Genomic DNA, 20929 nt, shown 5'->3' with positions numbered 1-20929 from the left:
CTCTGATGCTTTCTAACATCCAAGAACAATACCCCACACCCCCAAGATCCAGGGGATTGTGTACATCTGGAAGCACAATCCTCACACCACTCTCCCCCATTCTACAATCACCATCAATATGAAAATCTAATTCAGACCTGGTTCTCTTGTCCTTTCCCAAAAAAACAAACTATCAAACTAACAACAACAACAAAACATGTTTCAAATCAAGGTTTGTTAATACAATTCTGTTAATCCCAAAGGAGAGTTCTTATAAACAGTCCTGGGATTTCTATGTGACTGAGAGCCCCCTTGCAGGAAAATATCGATCTCATATGATGATGGTTATTGGCCTAAGACCAGGGCTCAGGATACCTGGATTCTTGTTTTGCTTCTGCATCTAGCTACCTATTGGGATTTGCTCATCCCTTGTTCTTTCTGAGGACAAAGGTCAGATGAACCAGGAATAAGAATAGCTACCTTTAACCAAGCATTGACTAGGTGCTGCCAGGCACTTTGCTAAACATTTGGTGGGCATTATCTCTTTTTTGTGTGTGACAGAGACAGAGAGAGACAGAGAGAGGGACAGATAGGGACAGACAGACAGGAAGGGAGAGAGATAAGAAACATCAATTCTTCATTGCAGCACCTTAGTTGTTCATTGATTGCTTTCTCATATGTGCCTTGACCTGGGGGGGGGCTACAGCAGAGCAAGTGACCCCTTGCTCAAACCAGAAACCTTCAGCTCAAGCTGGTAAGCCTTGCTCAAACCAGATGAACCTGCGCTCAAGTTGGCAACCTCAGTGTTTCAAATCTGGGTCCTCCATGTCCTACTCCAATGCTTTATCCACTGCACCACCACCTGGTCAGGTGGTATGCATTATCTCTTGTAATCTTTAGGATAACCTTAAAATGAAGGGGTTATTTCCAGGAAACTGAAGTTCAGAAAGATTAAGCAACTTGTCCAAAGTCACTGAATATTTGGGCATTCACCCAAGGTTAATAAGGCATCTGATCTCTATAGTTAGTGTGTAGAGTTTTAATAGGAGGTAGAAGGAGAATGGTCCTTCTCTTTGAAATTAAAATCTCCATTGCTTCCCTAGATCGGTGGGTTGATTGATTATTAGTGCAAGAATGTCTAAAGTATTAGCACTTCAGATCAAAGTGCTCTGGAGCTTGCATAGCATTGGAAACCAGTATTACACATTATGCATCATCTCTGTTTCAGTCAACACCCCACCGCAAGTTGCAAAGATTCCCAGTTCTGAGAAGCTATATATTCTGTTCATAAAGCAGCACCAGACAAAATAAAGGTGCTGAAGGCATTAGAGAGATAATTGGAGAAGAAAGGAGACGTTACTCATTGCTCATTTTCTGAGTCTCATCATTTAATGACAATAAATGGGTCTCTCTATAGGTTACAGTGATTTGAAATACTGGGTATTCCTTTTGAGCTTCTCAATCATTTTCCCTCTTGATGGGAAATCCAGTGACCTGCAGAAAGATCATCCATCGAGAAGGTGGAGAGATCCATCAAATGTCTTCATTTGGGTTGTCCCTAGTGCTACCTGCTTTCCAGCCACAGTATGACCAAAACTAACTACTTATCCCTTCTTTTACCTTTAAATACAAATGAGGTTGAAGAAGTAGGGAAAGGAGGCCTGAATGTAACAGGAAATGTGGAGAATTGATGGCTAAAAAATACTGGCCTCATCTTAACTGACATCTTTTCTTTAGACTGGTGACCTTAGAAGTACCCAGCAAGAGCAGGTCTGTTCACCTTCTGCTGCAGTTTGTGATTGGGTTTAAGGTTTATATCCATCGTCCTTGGAGGCACATACTTTTCCTTGTAAACAGAGCATAGGACTCAGTAAGGAGACCTTGAATCTGATCCCAAGGTTGTAACCAGCACTTCATGAGACCTTCAGTAATTCCCTTTCCTCTAGGAGCTCCATTTCTGTGGTCTCTCCTATGTGCCCAGCCCTGGGCTACAGCAGTTCACAGTCAAGGAGCAAATGAGTTCTAGACTTTCTCCACTGAAAACCAGTCTGTCCTGTTCTGTAGTTCTATCTGCCTTACTCTGGAACTATTAGGAGAGGATGGTTGATGGCTCTCTCATTTGAGCTATTTTGCAGGAAGTAACTCATCACTCTTATGACATGGGAATTAGTATTTCCACTTCACCAGAGGAGACTGAGGCTCTGAGAAGATAAGGACTTGCTAGTGTTGAACAGTCAGTAGGCGGGAAATTCTGAACACAAACCCAGGAAACTTGACCCCAAAGCTCTTCTGCCTCTGCTGCTTCCCATCCTGATCTTAGCAGCACAGAATAGTTAAGCTTTCTGCAGGCTGCCTTGATGTTTTGAGACAAAACAGAGTGCCAGATTGCCTGAAGATTTCATGCAAGTGCCAGAGAGCCCACAAACAGAGAAAAGGCCGAAGCGTCTTTATTTCATCTTGGTGGCTCCCTGGAACTATCTGTCCTGCATCTTCCACTACTCAGCCTGGGAGCAGCACACCAGGCTGATTGAACACCCACACAGGGAGGTCAGGACAGCCAGCCAGACCTGGGTTAAGTTGTCTAAACAGCCCTCTTGGAAACCCAGAGAAGAAGCTCAGTGTGCTCTGCTCTATGGAGAATCAGCATGCTGCAGATGTGGCCCCACTTCAAGGGACCGGGTCACTGGGGAGATAGCTGTCCCTGACACTGAGAGCTTGGATGAGTCTCTGGATTTCAGTCTCTACACTGGTAAAATAGGGGTAACGATCTACCTTCTGCCCATGTCAGGGTTTCCGGATGATGATGAACAAGATGTAGATGTGAACACATTATAAACCAAACAGGGTATGACTTAACGTTAGCACTTTGTTTTTTTAATAAGACATTGGTACTGGCTCAGAAGGACAATAGGAAATATTTGTCCTTGATACTCAGGTAGAAACACACAGGACCCTTGAGAATGTCTCAGTCTCATCAACAGCTCCATTGCACTGACGAGAACTGGATTTATGGTATAGCTTTGAGCATAATGGGTCAAGGCTTGAAATGTGTATGTACTTTTCTATTTTGGGGATCCTCCCCATGAAGCATGCATCTGTTCACTCCCTTTGTTCCCTCCTCTTCCTTCTGCACTAAGAAGCCTTTCCTGCTCCAGATACCCAGCCAGGGTGGGCCACCTGTCAGAGGCCTTGCCTTCAAATGGATCTCTTCTGCCAAGGCTGAGCACTGCTCCTCTTGCATCACAGCACTGGGCTCTGCCTCTGGTTCAGCCTGAGCACCCCAGGTCAGCAAGCTGTTGACCTGAAAATTGCAGTCTGTTTGAAGGAGAGGATGCAGAGAGGGGGAGTTCCGTTTGGCAGCTGGCTTCTGCTGGTATCTGGGAGCTTGGCAGTACCCATTTCTGGACTACCAGGAGCCTACACTGGCCTTGTCTGCACTTTTGCCTGGTTCCTGCCCGAAGCTTCCTTGACATTAGGCCCAAGGTGACAGATGTCTGGATCTTTAACTTCCTGGGGAGGAGAGTAGACACTGTTGCACCCCAGGTCAGGGCTACAGGAAAGCCTAACTGAACTGAAACTCGGACACTACCACCATCTACAGTGTGAGCAAATGAGGGAGGCCAGCCCTGGGGATGCAGGCCTGGGACTCACCAAACTCTGGGAAGACCTGTGACAGCTGAAGCCTCTTGCCTTGCTGAAAATCCCCAACTAGAGAGCTCAATGTAACTCTCCTTGCAAACAAATATTTTGGTCATAAGTTGCCCCTGGGATGTGAAGTTACAGAACTCAGGGTTCTAAGGTCTGGGCTACAAAATTTGATTTTTGCAGTCAACATATAATAATTTGTTCAAGTTGAGTGCTCTTCCTATTGACCAGAAATCATCCCAGCCACGCTTTTTGTTGAACCTAATAGACCAAAAACACACAAGGAAGAAGGGGAGTGCCCAGGATCATCAGACCAGTTAGTAAATTCATTACAATTTCTGTAAAGTGATTGTCTCTTGGTCTTGTGCTAGAAATGGGAAAAGAACAAGATAATTTGCAGGAAATATTTTACTCCAATGGTTAATGGAAATCTACAGGTGCCATCTGAACCTGGTCATGAGGCTAAGTGCTCTGGAGGTACAGTGATGAGAAGGAAACTCCTGGCTTTCAGAGAGCTGTACTGTGGAGACAGGAAATACACAAGCCTAACATGGCAGACTTGAGCTTGACCAGAGCATCAGGCTGCAAATAAAAAGGATGGAAGGTGAGGCCATATTATCATAGAGACACATGGAGATCTAAGGGAGGCAGGTGTGCTTTAATCTGATGGACAACTTGAGATTTGTCCAAGAATATAGAAAGGCTAGATGAGCAAGGCATTTGGGCATTCTGGAGGAGGCAGTGTTCTCCTTTTCACTAGAATCTGCAGAGCACCCACCATCAGATGCTTAATAATAACAACTGTCAGTAGTGAAGGTGAAACATCACACTTGGGAGGACTACGTACCTTGCCCAGTTCAGAGTTGGTCACCCTAACTTGTACGATGGTCTAAATCTTGAAGAGTTTCAGTTCCAAAAAAGAGTTCTTACCACTCTCTTGTGAACGGTAGGCTGTATGGCCTCCCAAAATGTGAGTAGGGTAATTTAGGAATAACTATTTCCCTGGAGAAAGTTACTCAGCTTGTGCTTTAGGTCAGGGGTTGGCGAGCTCTACCTCATGAGCTAAATCTGGCTTGTAGTTTGTTTTTGTAAATAAAGTGTTATTAGCACACAGCCATACTCTGTTAACATATTGCCACCTCATGTTGCAACAGAGGCCACATGGTCTGCAAAGCCTAAAACACTTATTATTTGGGCCCTGAGAGAAAAAGTTTACCCTCCCCTGATCTAAGTCACTGGGCTTTGTTTCACTTTTTCCAAGGCCATAATTTCCCCTAATAAATGGGTACTCCCCTCTGTACTGCTGAGGGAAAATCACAGATCTTCAACCCTCCCCAGGTGTTCTGCATCCTCTCTTCTGCCAAAACTGGCCCAACCTGCACTCTGAATCCTATTCCTTGTCCACAGTCCTTGCTTCTGTAACGGTTGCTTATCCTTTTTGTAACATTCATTTCTCCCTTTCCCATCAGCATCCAGAGAGACCTTTTGTAAACAGATCAAGTCAGTCACTCTTTTGCTTAACCCCCGAACCAATGGCTTCCCACTGCCAACAACTTAACTATCTTCTTTCTTATGACCAGCAAAGGCCTCTGTAAACTCACAGCTTCCCGAGCTCAACTGTGCAATAAGCCCACCAGCCATCTGCCCTTCCCTGGAACATGCCAAGAGTTCTCCCCAGGGCCTCTTTGCTTCCCCCCTCTTGCCTGGAATGCTGTGCTCCCAGCCTGTCCTCTGGACTGCATTTAGATGTCCGCTTAAAGGTCTGCTCTTTAGAACATCCTGCTGGCCACTCTGCCACATTTCTGTTTCTTCATTCCTCTATAAAGAATATTGCTCACACTCTGTTCTTGTTTTTGGTGTTTACTTAACTCTTCGTCCCACTAGAGTTCCAGCTTCTTCTCAGTCTGGTTCACCAATTCCCTCCCTAGTGTGTGCTCATTCTTGGGGGATTTCTATTGTGTACCTCCTAGACAGCATTTCTTTGTACAATTAGAAGCTTTTGTCTCAGTAGAGGACAGTATCCCAGTGCTACTCTCTCTAGATGCCTCTTTTTTTTTTTTTTTTTTTACAGAGACAGAGAGAGGGATAGATAGGGACAGACAGACAGGAATGGAGAGAGATGAGAAGCATCAATTATTAGTTTTTCGTTGTGACACTTTAGTTGTTCATTGATTGCTCTATCATGTATGCCTTGACCAGGGGGGCTACAGCAGACTGAGTGACCCCTTGCTCGAGCCAGCGACCTTGGGTCCAAGCTGGTGAGCTTTTTGCTCAAGCCAGATGAGCCTGCACTCAAGCTGGTGACCTCGGGGTCTCGAACCTGGGTCCTCCGCATCCCAGTTCAATGCTCTATCCACTGTGCCACCGCTTGGTCAGGCTAGATGCCTCTATTTTAAAAATAAGCTTTGGACACTTAAGTTGTCTAGTGTTAGGGCTGCCTGTGTGACACTGTCAAAAAATCTGAACATTTTCTTTCCTCCTTATCTTTTTCAAGTCCAACCTTTGGAGTTTAGAACAATGAACTTGGCCAATATGAAATACCTCCAGGAAGCCAGCCCCTCAAACACCAACACCCAACATCTGTTTTCTGACTATATGGCTTCCAAGAGCTCAGTGTACTGTAGCTTACTGTTGCTCATCTCGGTTTCTGTTTGTTTGTTTGCTTTTTGCCACATGACAACTAAGGAATTAAGAAATGCCTGCTCTTTCATGTATTTAAATCTAACATAAAATTATTTTATTGGCAGCATCTTAACAAACAGAAGTCTCCTCCTATATTTTCACCAATAATCAGTTTCAATTTTTCATATGAGAAAAAGATAATTATGAGTGATTATAAAATGACAGCTTAGAGATTTCTGTTAATAACACATTCAAAATGAGTCTTTTTCTCTGGCGCAGTCACTGGAGCTTCTTACAGAGAAACATAGAAAGAGTGACATATCCTGTAGGAACATACCTTCCACCTCCTCCACCACCCCACAATCATCACCACATTCACCATACTACCAACATCATTACCACCACCACAGCCATCACCATCACCACCACCAGCACAATTGTCACCATTATCACCCTCACCACCGCTACATCCCTGCTACCACCACTGCCACTACAACCGCGTCATCACCTTCACAGCCAGTATCACTGCCGCCACCATCATAAGCACTTCCATTCTCACTTCTACTGTCACCACCTCTATCTTTGACCTCTATCACCTCCACCCCCCCTCCACTTTGCCACCTCTTCATCAACATCAACACCACCACCTTCACATTCACCATCTCTACTGCTATCACCTTCATCTCCATGACTTCTTCCACCACCACCACAACCACCTACCTCCATTACTACCGCACCTACCCCACCTCCATTACCACCATTACCACTACTTCCATCATCACCACCAACATCATCACCGCCACCTCTACCACCACCACCATTCCTATCACCATGATCTGTACCAATGCTACCAGACCACCTACCACCACCATCAACTCATACACATACACGCACATACACAGGGAGGATTTTTCAGGTTATGTGACATGTTTCATGATGTAGTCACAGAAAGAAATAATTTTGAATTGAATTCATTGTGGTGACATTGGTTCACAAAACCATACAGGTTTCAAGTGTACAGCTTCAACAAAATATCTGCACACTGCATTGTGTGCTCAATGCCCTAAGCAAAGTCTTTTTCCATCCCTGTTTTTAGCCTCCTTTGCTCACCTTCACCTAGACCAGGCGTCCCCAAACTACGGCCCGCGGGCCGCATGTGGCCTCCTGAGGCCATTTATCTGGCCCCCTGCCGCACTTCTGGAAGGGGCACCTCTTTCATTGGCGGTCAGTGAGAGGAGCACTGTATGTGGCGGCCCTCCAACGGTCTGAAAGATAGTGAACTGGCCCCCTGTGTAAAAAGTTTGGGGACCCCTGATAGACTCCACTCCCCTTTCCCTCTGGCTATCACCACGCTGTTGTCTGTGTCTGTCTGTTATGTACATGTGTTTCTTTTTGTTGTTGTTGTTAATCCCTTTACCTTCTTTCATCTAGTCCCCCTGCCACACTCTCCTCTGACAGCTGTCAGTCTGCTCCATGTATCCATGCTTCTATTTCTATTTTGTTCTTCAGTTTATTACATTCTATATACAAATGAAATTATATGGTATTTGTCTTTCTCTGACTGGCTTAAGGAAATAAATATTTTTAGATTTCATTATTTTCAATATGTGACCTACTCTGGCTGTGTGTGTGCTTTGGGAATGTCGAATAGCATTACATGTTTATATCAAAAATTAAATTAGGAGTCAAGAAAGGCCAATATCACCAAGTGCACACCTTTTAAAAGAACTAAGTTTGGATGAGAGATCTTTTATACTGCTCACAAAAAGTAGGGGATATTTCAAAATGAATATGAAGCAATAAAATATCCCCTAATTTTTGTGAGCAGTGTACTTCTCAAAAGTATTTACTGAGGATTTCTTTCAGTCGCTAATTCTTGTTGCATTTTATTATGATTTGGTTTATAAAAGTTAGCCTTGCATACAGCTGTTTAGGAGTGTAGCCAATGAGTAAAGGCAGATCTGCTTTGAATGAAAAATATTGCTGAATAAAGCATGTTCAAGGCTATTTTAGGACCACCAAGAATGTGTTTGTATTTTCAAGAGTGGAAAGAAAAAGAATATTTATTTGGTATGTATGCCATGCCAGGCATTGTGCTTACTTTACATGTATAAGTTTATGTGATCTTTAAAACAGATTTGGGAAGTAGGCTTTGTTCTCCTCATTTTAGTTACACAGCACTGTGAATGTATTAAATGCCACTGAAATAGCCTGATGGTGGCACAATAGATAGAGTGTCAACCTGGGACGCTAAGGTCCCAGGTTCAAAACCTCGAGGTTGCTGGATTGAGAATGAGATCACTGACATGATCCCAGTTACTGGCTTGAAGCTCAAGGTCACTGGCTTGAGCCCAGGGTTGCTCACTTGGCTTGAGCCTCCAGGTCAAGGTATATATGAAAAGCAGTCAATGAACAATTAATGTAATACAAGTACGAGTTGATGCTTCTCATCCTCTCCTTTCTTCTCTCTCTCTTTCTTTCTCTCTCTTTCTCAAAAAAAAAAATGCCACTGAATTGTACACTTTAAAAAAGTTAATCTTATGCTCTGTTAATTTATCTCAATTTAAAAACAGAGGACCTAAAATATTTCACAATATATGCATATATTAAATACAGTAATCACATTGTACATTTTTAGAAAAATCACATCATACAACCTAAATATAGACAAATTTTACATTGTCAATCATACCTTGATTAAAGTGGGGGGGGAGGACCTGGACCATGTGGAGGTCCTCTCTGGATTGATCTGACACTTTTGTGCCATATCCTTTTCCAGCCTCTGCTTCTATGCCATCAAAGCTATAACAACAGCCTGCCTATAAACTCTAACTGTGGTAGGCCTGTCTAGACAGTTGCTAGATTTTAGAGCCAGTTTTTGGCACTTAGAGGCTAAAATGTACTTACTTTGTAAGCATGACCTTCAGAATGCACTGTACTCACCAGGTGTCTCTGGATTCTTTTCCCACCTCCACAGCTGCCAGATTTCTTATGCAAGTGAATTTCTGACATGGCCTAAAGCCTTTTGCCACTTTATTTATCCCATTGTTAGAGCACAGACAGATGCAGCCACTTGTGCCTAAGCTTCAAGACTCATTCTTCAAACTTTCCAAGGCCTGGTCCCTACTTTTGCCCTTTTAGCCTTGTATTCTCTTTCATAAAGAGGGTCCCCCAAATCATACAAACTACAGTCCCCATAAAGCAGAAGACTGCCCCTGGGTAGAGAGAAGAAGGCATTGAACAATCAGCAACTGTTTTTCTCTTCATCCCATTTAAACTATTCAAGTTGATGTTCTGGCGATTGGGGGGGGGTGTCTCCTGGGAATTTCAGGACTGTCATCTTGGTCCTGATCCTGCCATTGCAATCCAGTGGGGCATTGTTGTAAGGAAAGATACTGCTGTGTTCACCTAGTTACAAGCAGAAGTCTGGATGAAATGCCTGGACTACCTTATATGGTGTGTGATTCCTATACAGTTCAAACTACCTCATCTGCCCCCTTCACATATAAAAATTCAGGTCTTCCCAGTGGTCTCGGCAACCTCCAACCTCAACTCTGCCTCGACTTTTTCCCTTCCCTGCATGATTCTTGGTCTAATCAGCATAATCCAGGTGAAACACAGATGGTAATTCTAAACATAGGTCCTGCAAACAGAGTTCTGTCCATTGGGAGAATGTCCTTGTTTTTTACCTTCAGCTTCTATTCTAGCCACCAGTCAACACCTGGTTTATCTATAGCCAAGACTTGCCAAGTCCATTCAGCCATTTAAAACAAACTCCATCTCTTTCTTCTCCTCTAACTAATCATCTGAACTCACTAATGATACTACATGGGAATGTGTTTGGAGACCAACTCAGGGTTTCTTCCTGTGAAAAGAAGCCAAACTGGGCATCAGAGACATGGTTTCATGAACATACCTCTTCCTGGCTCTGGGCCTCACTATCCCTGACATAAGTGTGAGACACCAGCCTATCTCTAAGGACCTGGCATTCTGACAGCCCAGAAATATGAGGCTAGCACTCAAGAAAGGCCTGTTCGATGACAGAATACTTCATATCTTCTCAGGAGATGGTACAGTATAAATGATGAGCTCATTAAATCCATATGCATCTATAGGTTTGAAGCCATTCTTAGAGTTTCCAGTTCTTCCAACTGGTGTGTTTACAATACAGAAAGGGAAAAACACAGTTCTAGAACATTCCTTCCCCAGGCCAGCTCATTTGTACATTTCTTGGAGCAACCACTCAGCTGTGCTTGGAACTCAGTGAAATCACAAGTCCTCAGGTTGGGGTGAGTGCTTGCAAACAGTGTGGGCGAACAGAGTGTGGTGGGTTGTGGCAAGCAGCAAGAGGTGGAATTTTAATGACAACACTGCTGGCTGTCAGGTTGCTGCTGTCAGGACTAAGCTACTTACCTTCCACCTCTCCCACATGATGCCATAGCCTAATGAATGGGTCCTTATTTGTCAAAGAGCAAGCCATATTGGAAGGCTACATGGCAGCTTATTCACCCAGGGCCTGAAGAATAACATCTGTAACAATGTGCATACCTCAACAATGATGTGAGGCACACAAGACAGCCTGATCACCTATTTTACAGAAGAATAAATTGAGGCTTAGAGAGTGAAACTGACTTTCCCACAGTCTCACAGCAAATTAAAGAGATAAGACTTCAATGCAAGTCTTCTGGTGTCTACTCCAATGTTCTTTCCTCTATCTCATCTGACCTTTGCCTGAGTTGAGTGGTGAGTATGCAACCTGTGGGCTCAGGGTAAGCCAGAAACATCAAGAAATCCCCTATTTGCCAGACCAGGCAGTAGCACAGTGGATAGAGCATTGGACTGGAACACAGAGGACCCAGGTTTGAAACCCCGAGATCGCCGGCTTGAGCGTGGGCTCATCTGGTTTGAGCAAGGCTCACCAGCTTGAGCCCAAGGTTACTGGCTTGAGCAAGGGGATAGTCTGTCTACTATAGCCCCCTGGTCAAGGCACATATGAGAAGGCAATCAGTGAACAACTAAGGTGCCACACCGAAGAATTGATGCTTCTCATCTCTCTCCCTTCCTATCTGTCTGTCCCTTTCTGTCCCTCTCTCTGTCTCTGTCACACACATACACACAATAAAAAAAATGCCCTATTTGCAAGTCAAGAATTTTGTTCCAAACTGACTGTTATCAGAGATTTGTTCCTGAGACAAACTGACTTCTCTTGAAGCTAATTATCATACAGGGTTTCCTGCCATTCCCAACAACCTTGGGATTCTCTAGAGCCTCATGTCTTGCAATTCTAAAAATGTTGAAAACTTTGTTTTTTTGTTTTTATAGAAGGTCAGTTTTAGTTTGTGGGGACATTCTTTTGTTAAAAAAAACATACAAATGACAAAAATGACAAAATATAACCATTTATATTACATACATAAGTACTTATCTGATCTCATATATAAATCAATGCATATATTCTCTCTCTCTGTGTGTGTGTCTCTCACTCTGTCTCTCCCCCTTTCCTCTTCCCTCTCTTTCAGCAAATCCAACCCTGATGCATCATTATCTTATCTTTTCTGGAATTATGTCCACTATGCCCCACAATGTCTTTATTTCTTCCTTCTGAGCAAGTCTACTAGGGGCCATCTTTGTCTCAGAGGGTGGGAAATCCAAACTAGTTAGCTAACATAAGTTTCCAGGAAACTCATAGAGGAAATGAGGACCAGTATTGATGCAAGTTGTTAATGGAGTATGGATACACTTATGAGAGAGAGAGAGACTGAGAGCCAGCAAGTAGATTGGCTTGAACTGAACTATAGGAGGAGCTAATGAGAGAGAAAGGGGAGACCAATAAACAATTTCCTCCCTTTTTACCAGGACCTATGTGCTCATTGCCCTCTGGAGGGAAAAATGAGACTCACTGAGTTTATCTCTCCTGGATACCTTTGACCTCCTACATTCTTACCCCGAAGGACCTGTGAATATTTTTGCTGGCCTTTCATTGGTGTCCAAAATTAAGTGTTTATAGCAGCCTTCCCAACTGTGTGTGTGTGTGTATTGTTATTTATCTCTTTATGCCCATTTTATGAGCCTGGATTTTACTCTTACAATCGAGACTTTTTCCAAGAAATACTATTTATTCTTTGTGTCATTCTGAACTAAAAGTGTACAAAAGGAAAGAATTATCATTATGTCATTATATAGAGAGAACCAGAAATAATATTGACTTCAGAGCTGAACTTGGTCCCTATAAGAAGGGTTGACTTTGTTTTCTCATTATTTGTGGGGTGGGGAAGACATCACATGTTTTCAAATGCATCTTAATGAGTGTTTATAAACTCATGGGAACCTCATTGGTAACTTTGTCTGCCTGATTATGAAATGGGAGTCTTTAAGCATTTTTTGGTAGAGATAAAGTCATTTTTTTCTCTAAAATGCCAGGTCACAAGCCCTCCCTGCTGCATACCAATGTCAGGACATGTGAGGTCTCCAGCAGGGAGTTGGAACACCTGGGGTATAGTATTGTCATTATACCCAACAAGCTGTATAACAACCAAATCACGTCCCATTTGATTTTGTGTACAAAGAGGATGTTAAGATGTGCTCTCTAGAAATCCTGCCAGTGTCTACTGATTCACCTCTGGTAAAAATAGAAAAAAATTAAAAATCTCACAGTGAGTGGCCAGGATCATGTACAATGCATGGCCTGAAGGAAGTAGAGGTTGGCTAATAGCTGGGACCAACAGCTTGTTATCATGGAGTACACAAGAACTGGAAAATGGCACATGCATAAAGCAAGGTTTGTTTAGAAGGGTATGGAAGCTTGGTTGGGGACCTCCTGCCCCCAATGCAAAGTTTAGAGGGAAAGTCATTCAAGAGTTGAAAACTATCTGCTGCATTCGATCTAAAATGGTGGTCACAGGAGTCAGTCAACTCCCAACCTGGGAAGGCAGACTTCAGCTCACCACACACTGGCTCAGGTGACCCAGCACAGATGTCAGTTTGCACCGAGCATGAGGGACAGCCCAGCCAGCATCTTGCAATTGATATGAGTAACAAATCATGGAACTGCCCAACAGGAGAAACTGAGGCATGTCTATATCTAAGGGAAAAATTAACTGTATAATAGTTTTCCATTCCTCAACAATACCTGGTGAAAACAGTTGCATTTAGAGTGAGGCTGGGTAGTTCCATGTAAAACGACCACATTCTCTGGCCTTGTTTAGGTGTGGCTAGGGTTCTGGCCAATCAGCCAGTTTGCTGCAAGGTAACTGTTGACAAATCTCACCATGAATCCCAAATGTAAAGCTGTGTGGCCTCTAAGAAAGTGGAGTCTCTTTTAAGACCATTGAAAAAGGAGAACTCACAAGAGGTTTTCATCTATCCCTCTGCTTAAACCATACCCTTGACTAATAACCCTCACACCCAGGGACAGCAAGGTCAGCCTGCCACATCACATCATTAGACATACTCCCAAAGCATTCAATGAGGTGAGAAGCTGTCCAGCTGCAGACTTGAACCAACAAAGATGGCACCCACTCCAGCAATTGGATCCAACAGCATTGGGACTGCCATTAACATCTTGCAGGAGCATCCTGGGGTCCACTTTGTCATTGAAGAGCAGGTTGGGTTTCAAAATTGGAATTGAGTGGGGAACATGGGATTGGGTGCATTGATGGGTACATCCAGTGGTCACTGTTTCCTCCATCTCCTGCCACCTTAGTCTCAAAAGGTTAATGGAGACTTAAAATTAAATGAAAGTTCCAGGAGCATACAGAATCTACCAGGGATTCCAAGCCACTGTGACTCATAACATCTATAATCTCTTCCTTCTCAATTCCCAACCCCATCTTTCCCTGACTTGGTTCTACATAGACTTTACTGTCATTAAACCTATATTGTGATAGTCCAAGACATCACTAATAGCACATTGGGCCCAACCTGCCATCTCATTTTCCCTGCAGGGGATCCTATATAAAACCTACACTTACTAATTCCTTATTGATCCATTTCTATTTTTCATATATTGTGTTTCTTTGACCTTTTTTGGAGAATGTAGAAGAGATCTAGTTTCAGTTTGTGACCCAATGACTTTGTGGGCTACTCCATATTGATTGAAGGAATGACCAGGAAAATACGTGGCCTGATTATTTCAAAAGAAAAAGCAAAGTAAGCAAGTCCCTTCACTCAGAGTGGTAGAGCCTCTGCTGTAGGGAGAAAGCAATCAGTGTCCTGCCCCCATGGTAGATTAAAGCAATGGCTTGGAGGCAGCTGAGCGGTCATGGATGGGTTCTACATCTGCCCTCCAACTGAGCAACTCTGAACAAACCCTAACCCTTCAAGACCTTCCGTTTGTAATATCAGCTAACAGTTAGTGAAAATCCACAAGGTGCCACAGACTCTTCCCCAGTCTACATAAGAATCAGAGCAATGTTGAAATGAGAACTAAAATTGTTCTCATTTTTAAAACGAAGAAACTGAAGATCAGAGATGTTAAGTGGCAAAGTCAATACCTAGGTGGGTCTTCCTCAGAACTAGGCCCTATGCCACACTGCCTCCACCTGAGCTCTGAGCCACTGGTCTTCAACTTGGCTGTCCGTTTAGAATCAACCAGGGTGCTTTGAAAAAAATCTTAAATGCCTGGGCCCCACCCCAGATGAGATTTAAGCAATTCCTTTGTAGTGGGAAAGCCTGGGAATGTGAATGTTTCTAAGTGATTCTGATGTACAGCAAAGTCTCAGATGTGCAGCCTTAGGACATCTCCTTTGAAATACAGTCTGCCATGAAAATCATGACCACTGTAGTGTTTGCAGGTGGCCCCCACACACATATTGACCTCCCAGTGAGCCAAAAAGGAGGAGACAGTGTTGGGTGTCTCAGTAAGACTTCCAAGGCTGAAAGGAGGTTCTTACATGAGAAAATGCTTAAAGAGAAATATATCTGTTAGACTATTGGTCTTTTGGTGATTTCCAAGCCCCTCTCTAGCCAATCACATTCCTTCACTTCACTACACTCCTTTTCCTTTTACTAGCAGGTCATAGCCATCAACCTGACAGCTACAGATAACTGTATAAAGCTGGAAAGAGTAGGAAATACTAATTACTTTGTTCCCAAATGTATGTTTTTATAAATGGTGGGCAGTTCCCCAAAGGTGCAGATCGTAGACCGGGGCCTTTTCCTGTTGTTTCATACCTCCCCAACCTGATGATGCCTCTGCAGAGGGGGATTTCTTATTTAGAGAGCTTTATACTTTTTTGCATTACAAGTCATTTTCACTAAAAATAAACAAGCAATATAACCATGTAAAGAATAGAAAGTAATTTCCAGTTCTCCCCAAGAAGTCAATATTCTAAATGATCACATGTATGTCCTCCCAAGTTATTTTTATATGCTTATAACAATGTGTGTGTGCATGTGTGTGTGTGTGTAAAAATAAATGGAGCCATGCTACAATGACTTTTCTGAAACTTGTGTTTCAGCTGCCCTAAAGAACACACCCAAAGCTACTTCCTTTCTCTAAAGGCTCTGCTGTAATACATTATATCACTACAACCTGATGCATTTAACTGAGACCAGGAGGCAATCTAAAAGTTCAATGTCTATGTTACGCTATTTCTTTTTCTTTTTAAAAATCTGGATATCTGTAGATAAGTGTGAATTGAAAATATCTTGACTACTTCTAGTATGCTCTCAAATGCCGGCCTTTGGCAGCACAGTTCATTTAGTGACTTCTGCATAGTTTTGCTGAACTCTCCCTTAAGTGGGCAAAGAATATCATTTGAGTGGTTTTCTGTGGTATTTAGGATTACAGATAGCATAATGCCTTATTTAAAATGTAACAAGACAGTTTAAATAAACGCAGCAAAAAAGAAAGAAGCATTATGGTTCCAAAGATAGGCTGTTTTGTAGAGTTTTGACAATTACAAGACTTGAAACTGAGATATGTTTTATTTTACAAGTTTGTTGTTCATCTCCTTTATTTTGCCAAGCCTTTATAAAAATCTCTCTCTCTTTCTCTCTCTCTCTCTCTCTCTCTCTCTCTCTCTCTCTCAGCCACAAGAAACTGTTAAGAGAAGACGAGAAAGAAACAACTTCCAACTTCCAGGCATGGCTGATGGGGGATATCCTAATAAAATCAAGAGGCCTTGCCTTGAAGATGTCACCCTTTCTATGGGCTCAGGTGTCCACTCCAGCATGCCCTGTGCAGAACTGCAGGTTCCTCCATTGACAATGAACCCTAACCCTTCAGCTATGGGAGTAGCAGGCCATTCATTACTATTCGAAAAGAATCTCATGAATGGCAACGTAATGGACTTGCCATTTGCGGTACCACCAAATGCAGAAATGGGACTCAAAGGGCCCACTGTTCCTTACTACGGCAAAACTAACAACATGATGGCTGTGGAGCAGGATCAGGAACTTCAAGATCTGCTGGAGGAGCTAACAGAAATTCAAGCCCCTTCTCCGAATGAGCTAGATCTTGAGAAGATACTAGGGAGCAAGCCAGAAGAATCACTGGTCTTAGATCACTCCCAGGCAACCCTGGGCACAATTCACAAGCCTTCAGCTCAGACACCATGCTTGGAGAGCCTTGGTTCCACCAAGGAGTTTGGTTCTGATTGCAGCCAGGTCACTGGTGTGTCACTTCAAATCCCACCCTCTTCTGTAGGGATCAGCTATGGTATTCCTTCTACTAGTCCGCGGCAGCTCTCACCCAGTTCTCTGAAAACACAGGCCAAAAGTCAGGTCCAAACGATGTTCCCTGTGGCTTTGCCCCCTCTTTCGGTACCTCAGTGGCACCATGCCCGCCAGCTGAAGGTGTTGGCATCCAACAAGCAGGTATCTGCTACAAAGCAGCAAAGGCCCACCTCCAATTGGCCTAGCCTGACTCCTCCATGCCTCTCCCAACCTTACCGTCCAGTGCCATCACCACACCTGCCACCACCTTTCAGTCCACAGAGCCTCATGGTATCCTGCATGTCATCCAATAACCTGCCGGGGAGTGCTCAAGAAGGCTCTCCCAATGCTTTACTCTCAAGCATGGCATCCAGTAGCAATGCTGTCCTTGGGCCCACCATGTCCTATGCTCCTGAGAGGATCCCCAGCCCAGCTCTCAATCAGCAGCTGCAGTTCAGTCCACAGGGCTCCATACTTGCCAACCTAGGGTCCTCTACCATTAAAAGTCCTCAAGGCCACCTGATGTCTGCTCTGCCAACCAGCAACCCAAGGCCCTCCCCACCTTACCAGCTGGAGAAGCTCTCCAGCCCAGGCTTGCCACAGCAGTCCTACACTCCACATTGCTCCCTGATCCGGAGCCTCACTCCCAGCATTAACCCACTAAACCAGCAACAACAGCAACGGCAGCAAACAAATGCCATCTTCAAGTCCATGGCCAACCACTCACCCAAGACCCTAAGCATGATCATGCAGCAGGGGCTTGATAGCCTCAGGCCAGGAGCCCCAGAGCCATTTACTTTTGGCAACACCAAGCCTTTGTCACATTTCGTTTCTGAGCCGGGCCCCCAGAAGATGCCCTCCATGCCTGCCACCTCTAGGCAGTCTTCTCTGCTTCACTATCTGCAGCAGCCTATGCTGACGCATGCCTCCTCTGCCACTGCCTCCTCCACAGCCACAGCCACTTTGCAGTTGCCACAGCAGCAGTCTGACCATTCTTCATTCCTTCTGCAGCAGATGATGCAGCAGCCCCATTGCTTTCAGCGATCAGTAGCCTCAGAGTCCATGCCTCTTCTGCCCAGACAGGTAAGACAGTCTTATATCTGGTTGGGTTCCTTGGTTTTAGAAATAAAAACTGTATCTCCTGCTATTTATACCTGGCTTTGGAGGCAAATCCAGGCTCTAGTCCTCTCTGAGACTGGGCTTGATTCTGAAAAAGTTTACTGAAACCAGCCAGTTCTGCCTGGATAAAGCATAGAATTCATGAGGCCAAGGTTATGGTTTCAGTTCCTGTGCAGGAGGAAAATGGCACCCACAGGTGCTGCCAGGGCTGGTAACAAGTCACAATTGAACAGAACTGCTTTCCCCTCTACTGGGTCATGGAGCATGTTCTCTCAAACAGACCATTGAAGATTTTATAGGATACAAGGAAATTGCACTGAAACATTTAAATCTTGTCCCTGCTGGCATAAGACTAAACACTTGGCTTTCTACAAGTGCCACAATGGACTTCTACTGAGCAGCACCAGTGTGCTGTTCATCACTGTGCTGGATGCTAAAGCAGGTCCTAAATGGAGAGGCCAGATGTGTGTAAGGTAGTTACTTTTAATCATATCCACCTTACACACAAAGAAAGAGAGGCTTAGAGAAATGAAATGACTTGTCCAGAGTCACACAGATAGCAGGGCAGAACAGGAACTTAAAGCCAGACAGTCTTACTCCAGAGCCTATGCTCTTCTCCAAATTTTTGTGACTTCTCTCTTCTCATCATCTACAGACTTATCAGTCACTAAGTTCAGCTGTTTTGCCTGGATGGTGTCAATCACAGTTCCTGTTTTTCATTGTCCTGATCCCTGCCTATATTAGTTATCTATTGTCATGTACCAAATTACCCCAAAACATCGGCTTAAAACAACACACACATATTACCTCACAGTTTCTGTGGGTGGGAATCCTAGCTTGGTTTAACAGGGTCTTCTGGTTTCGAGTCTCTCATAAGATTACAGTCATCTCAAGGGGTCAGCTGGAAAGGATCTGTTTCCAAGCTCACTTCCATGCTTTTTGGCAGAAAACAGTTCTTTGTAGATTGTTGGACTGAAGCCTCAGTTCCTCATGAACCATTGGCCAGAAGCCTCCCATGGTTCTTTGCCATGGGGTTCTCTTCATAGATCATCTCACAATATGGCAGCTGGCTTCATCTGAGTGAGCAAGAAATATGCCAACAAGAGAGGCAGGGAGAGTGCCAACAAGTCAGAAGTTGCAATCTTTAAAACCTAATCTTGAAAGTGGCATCCTGTCAGTTTGCTGTATTCTGTTTATTAGAATCAAATGTGAAGGTGTGAATACCAGGAGGCAGGGATCACTGACATCTGTCAGAATACTGATGCCATGGTCCCTCCTTCCTACTGCTGTCATCATTGCCCACATTCAGCCCTGTTGATTCTTTATTTGAATTGCATAGTTGACTCAGATTGCCCCCTCCCATAAACCATCCATTGTTCTAAGCATTACTTTGCTATAAACAGAGACCTGATCATGTTTCATACATGCTCAGAAATTTCCAGAGTCCCATAACCTAGCTCTATCTATTTACTTAGCGATGTCCATTGGGCCCTGCCTGGCACTTTATTTCCATAACGTGGAAGTGCTTCCAGCTAAGGGCACAGTGTGTGTTCCCAGCCTTTACTCCCACTGTTACTGTTTCAGACCTTCCTTTGCCACTTTTTCTTTCCTATCCCACTGTTACAGTTCCTAAAGCTCAGGCACCCCTCCAGGAAGCTTCTTCCTGACTTTCCTTGGTATTTCTGTCTCCCACTCTGCCTCTTTCTTTATAAAGAAACCAAGGGGGAGATGCCATAAAGTGTTTGACCAGAGACCTAGTCCAAGGAAAACACACACCTGTCAGGCTGCACTCTTTTCTGAGAGCCCTGGATGAGTGTAACCTTGACAGGCCCTGAAAGATAAAGACTGAGCCTTTTTCATCCAGGTCTCATGAAACATAACCAAACAGAGTGCTCCACCTTAGGGAACTGGTCCTACAATGGTTGCACACAGCCAGCAGAGCTTCCGTGGGGTCGGCCAGGATGAACGGCAGGCCCTTGTTTGCAGTCCAGGAGCACTTTGGTTTGATTATGTTATAGGCCAGGGGTCCCCAAACTACGGCCCGCGGGCCGCATGCGGCCCCCTGAGGCCATTTATCCAGCCCCCGCTGCACTTCTGGAAGGGGCACCTCTTTCATTGGTGGACAGTGAGAGGAGCATAGTTCCCATTGAAATACTGGTCAGTTTGTTGATTTAAATTTACTTGTTCTTTATTTTAAATATTGTATTTGTTCCCGTTTTGTTTTTTTTACTTTAAAATAAGATATGTGCAGTGTGCATAGGGATTTGTTCATAGTTTTTTTTATAGTACGGCCCTCCAACAGTCTGAGGGACAGTGAACTGGCCCCCTGTGTAAAAAGTTTGGGGACCCCTGTTATAGGCCTATTGCCATCTGTTTTCATGGACTTCTGTGGCTATCTCAGTGGAGCACAAATATCAGCACTGGGACTTTTACTGAAACAGGCAAGATCCTCAGCCTGGAGATGTGTCACCATTTAACATTGTGAGCTGTTTGGTCTTTTTTTTCTCTCTCTTCAGTGGGGTACATTGTAGCTTGACTGTGTTACCTAAGAGCTGACTCAGAGGGAGACTTCTTAATGAGTGGTGTTTACAAAAATCACACTCAGCCAATTACCTAGATGGAATTGTAGAAACTATTCAGGAGAAAAAGCAAGCAGCCAAGCTTCCTGAAACTAGGAAGGGCTCCGGCGGCCTCTGCTAGTAAAGGCATGAAGCTGGACTCCCCAAATGAGATGCTGTTGCTGCCAATAGCTGTCTTCCCAGCCAGTGCCAGCCAATGCCCATGGACCAAGTGTCTAAACCAGTACTTCACCTGCCTTTTCTCATTTTTTTCAACCTCAGAGGTAAAGGCTTTTAGTATTCCCTTTCAAGTTGAGAAGATGGAGGCACAGAAAAGTCACCAGAGTTAC

The 20929-nt window shown here is 44.0% G+C and overlaps 1 protein-coding gene across 1 annotated transcript in view; it reads left to right on the top strand.

Annotated features, from left to right (window-relative positions):
- Positions 1-20929, top strand: part of MAMLD1 (mastermind like domain containing 1) — a 163563-nt gene that overhangs the window by 103504 nt on the left and 39130 nt on the right. Inside the window, 1 exon segment of the mRNA XM_066357030.1 lies at positions 16279-17985. Within this exon segment, the coding sequence (XP_066213127.1) occupies positions 16279-17985 (1707 nt within the window).

Source organism: Saccopteryx leptura, chromosome X (genome assembly GCF_036850995.1).
Source record: "Saccopteryx leptura isolate mSacLep1 chromosome X, mSacLep1_pri_phased_curated, whole genome shotgun sequence".
NCBI lineage: Eukaryota > Metazoa > Chordata > Mammalia > Chiroptera > Emballonuridae > Saccopteryx > Saccopteryx leptura.
This window is presented reverse-complemented; position numbering and strand designations above follow the sequence as displayed.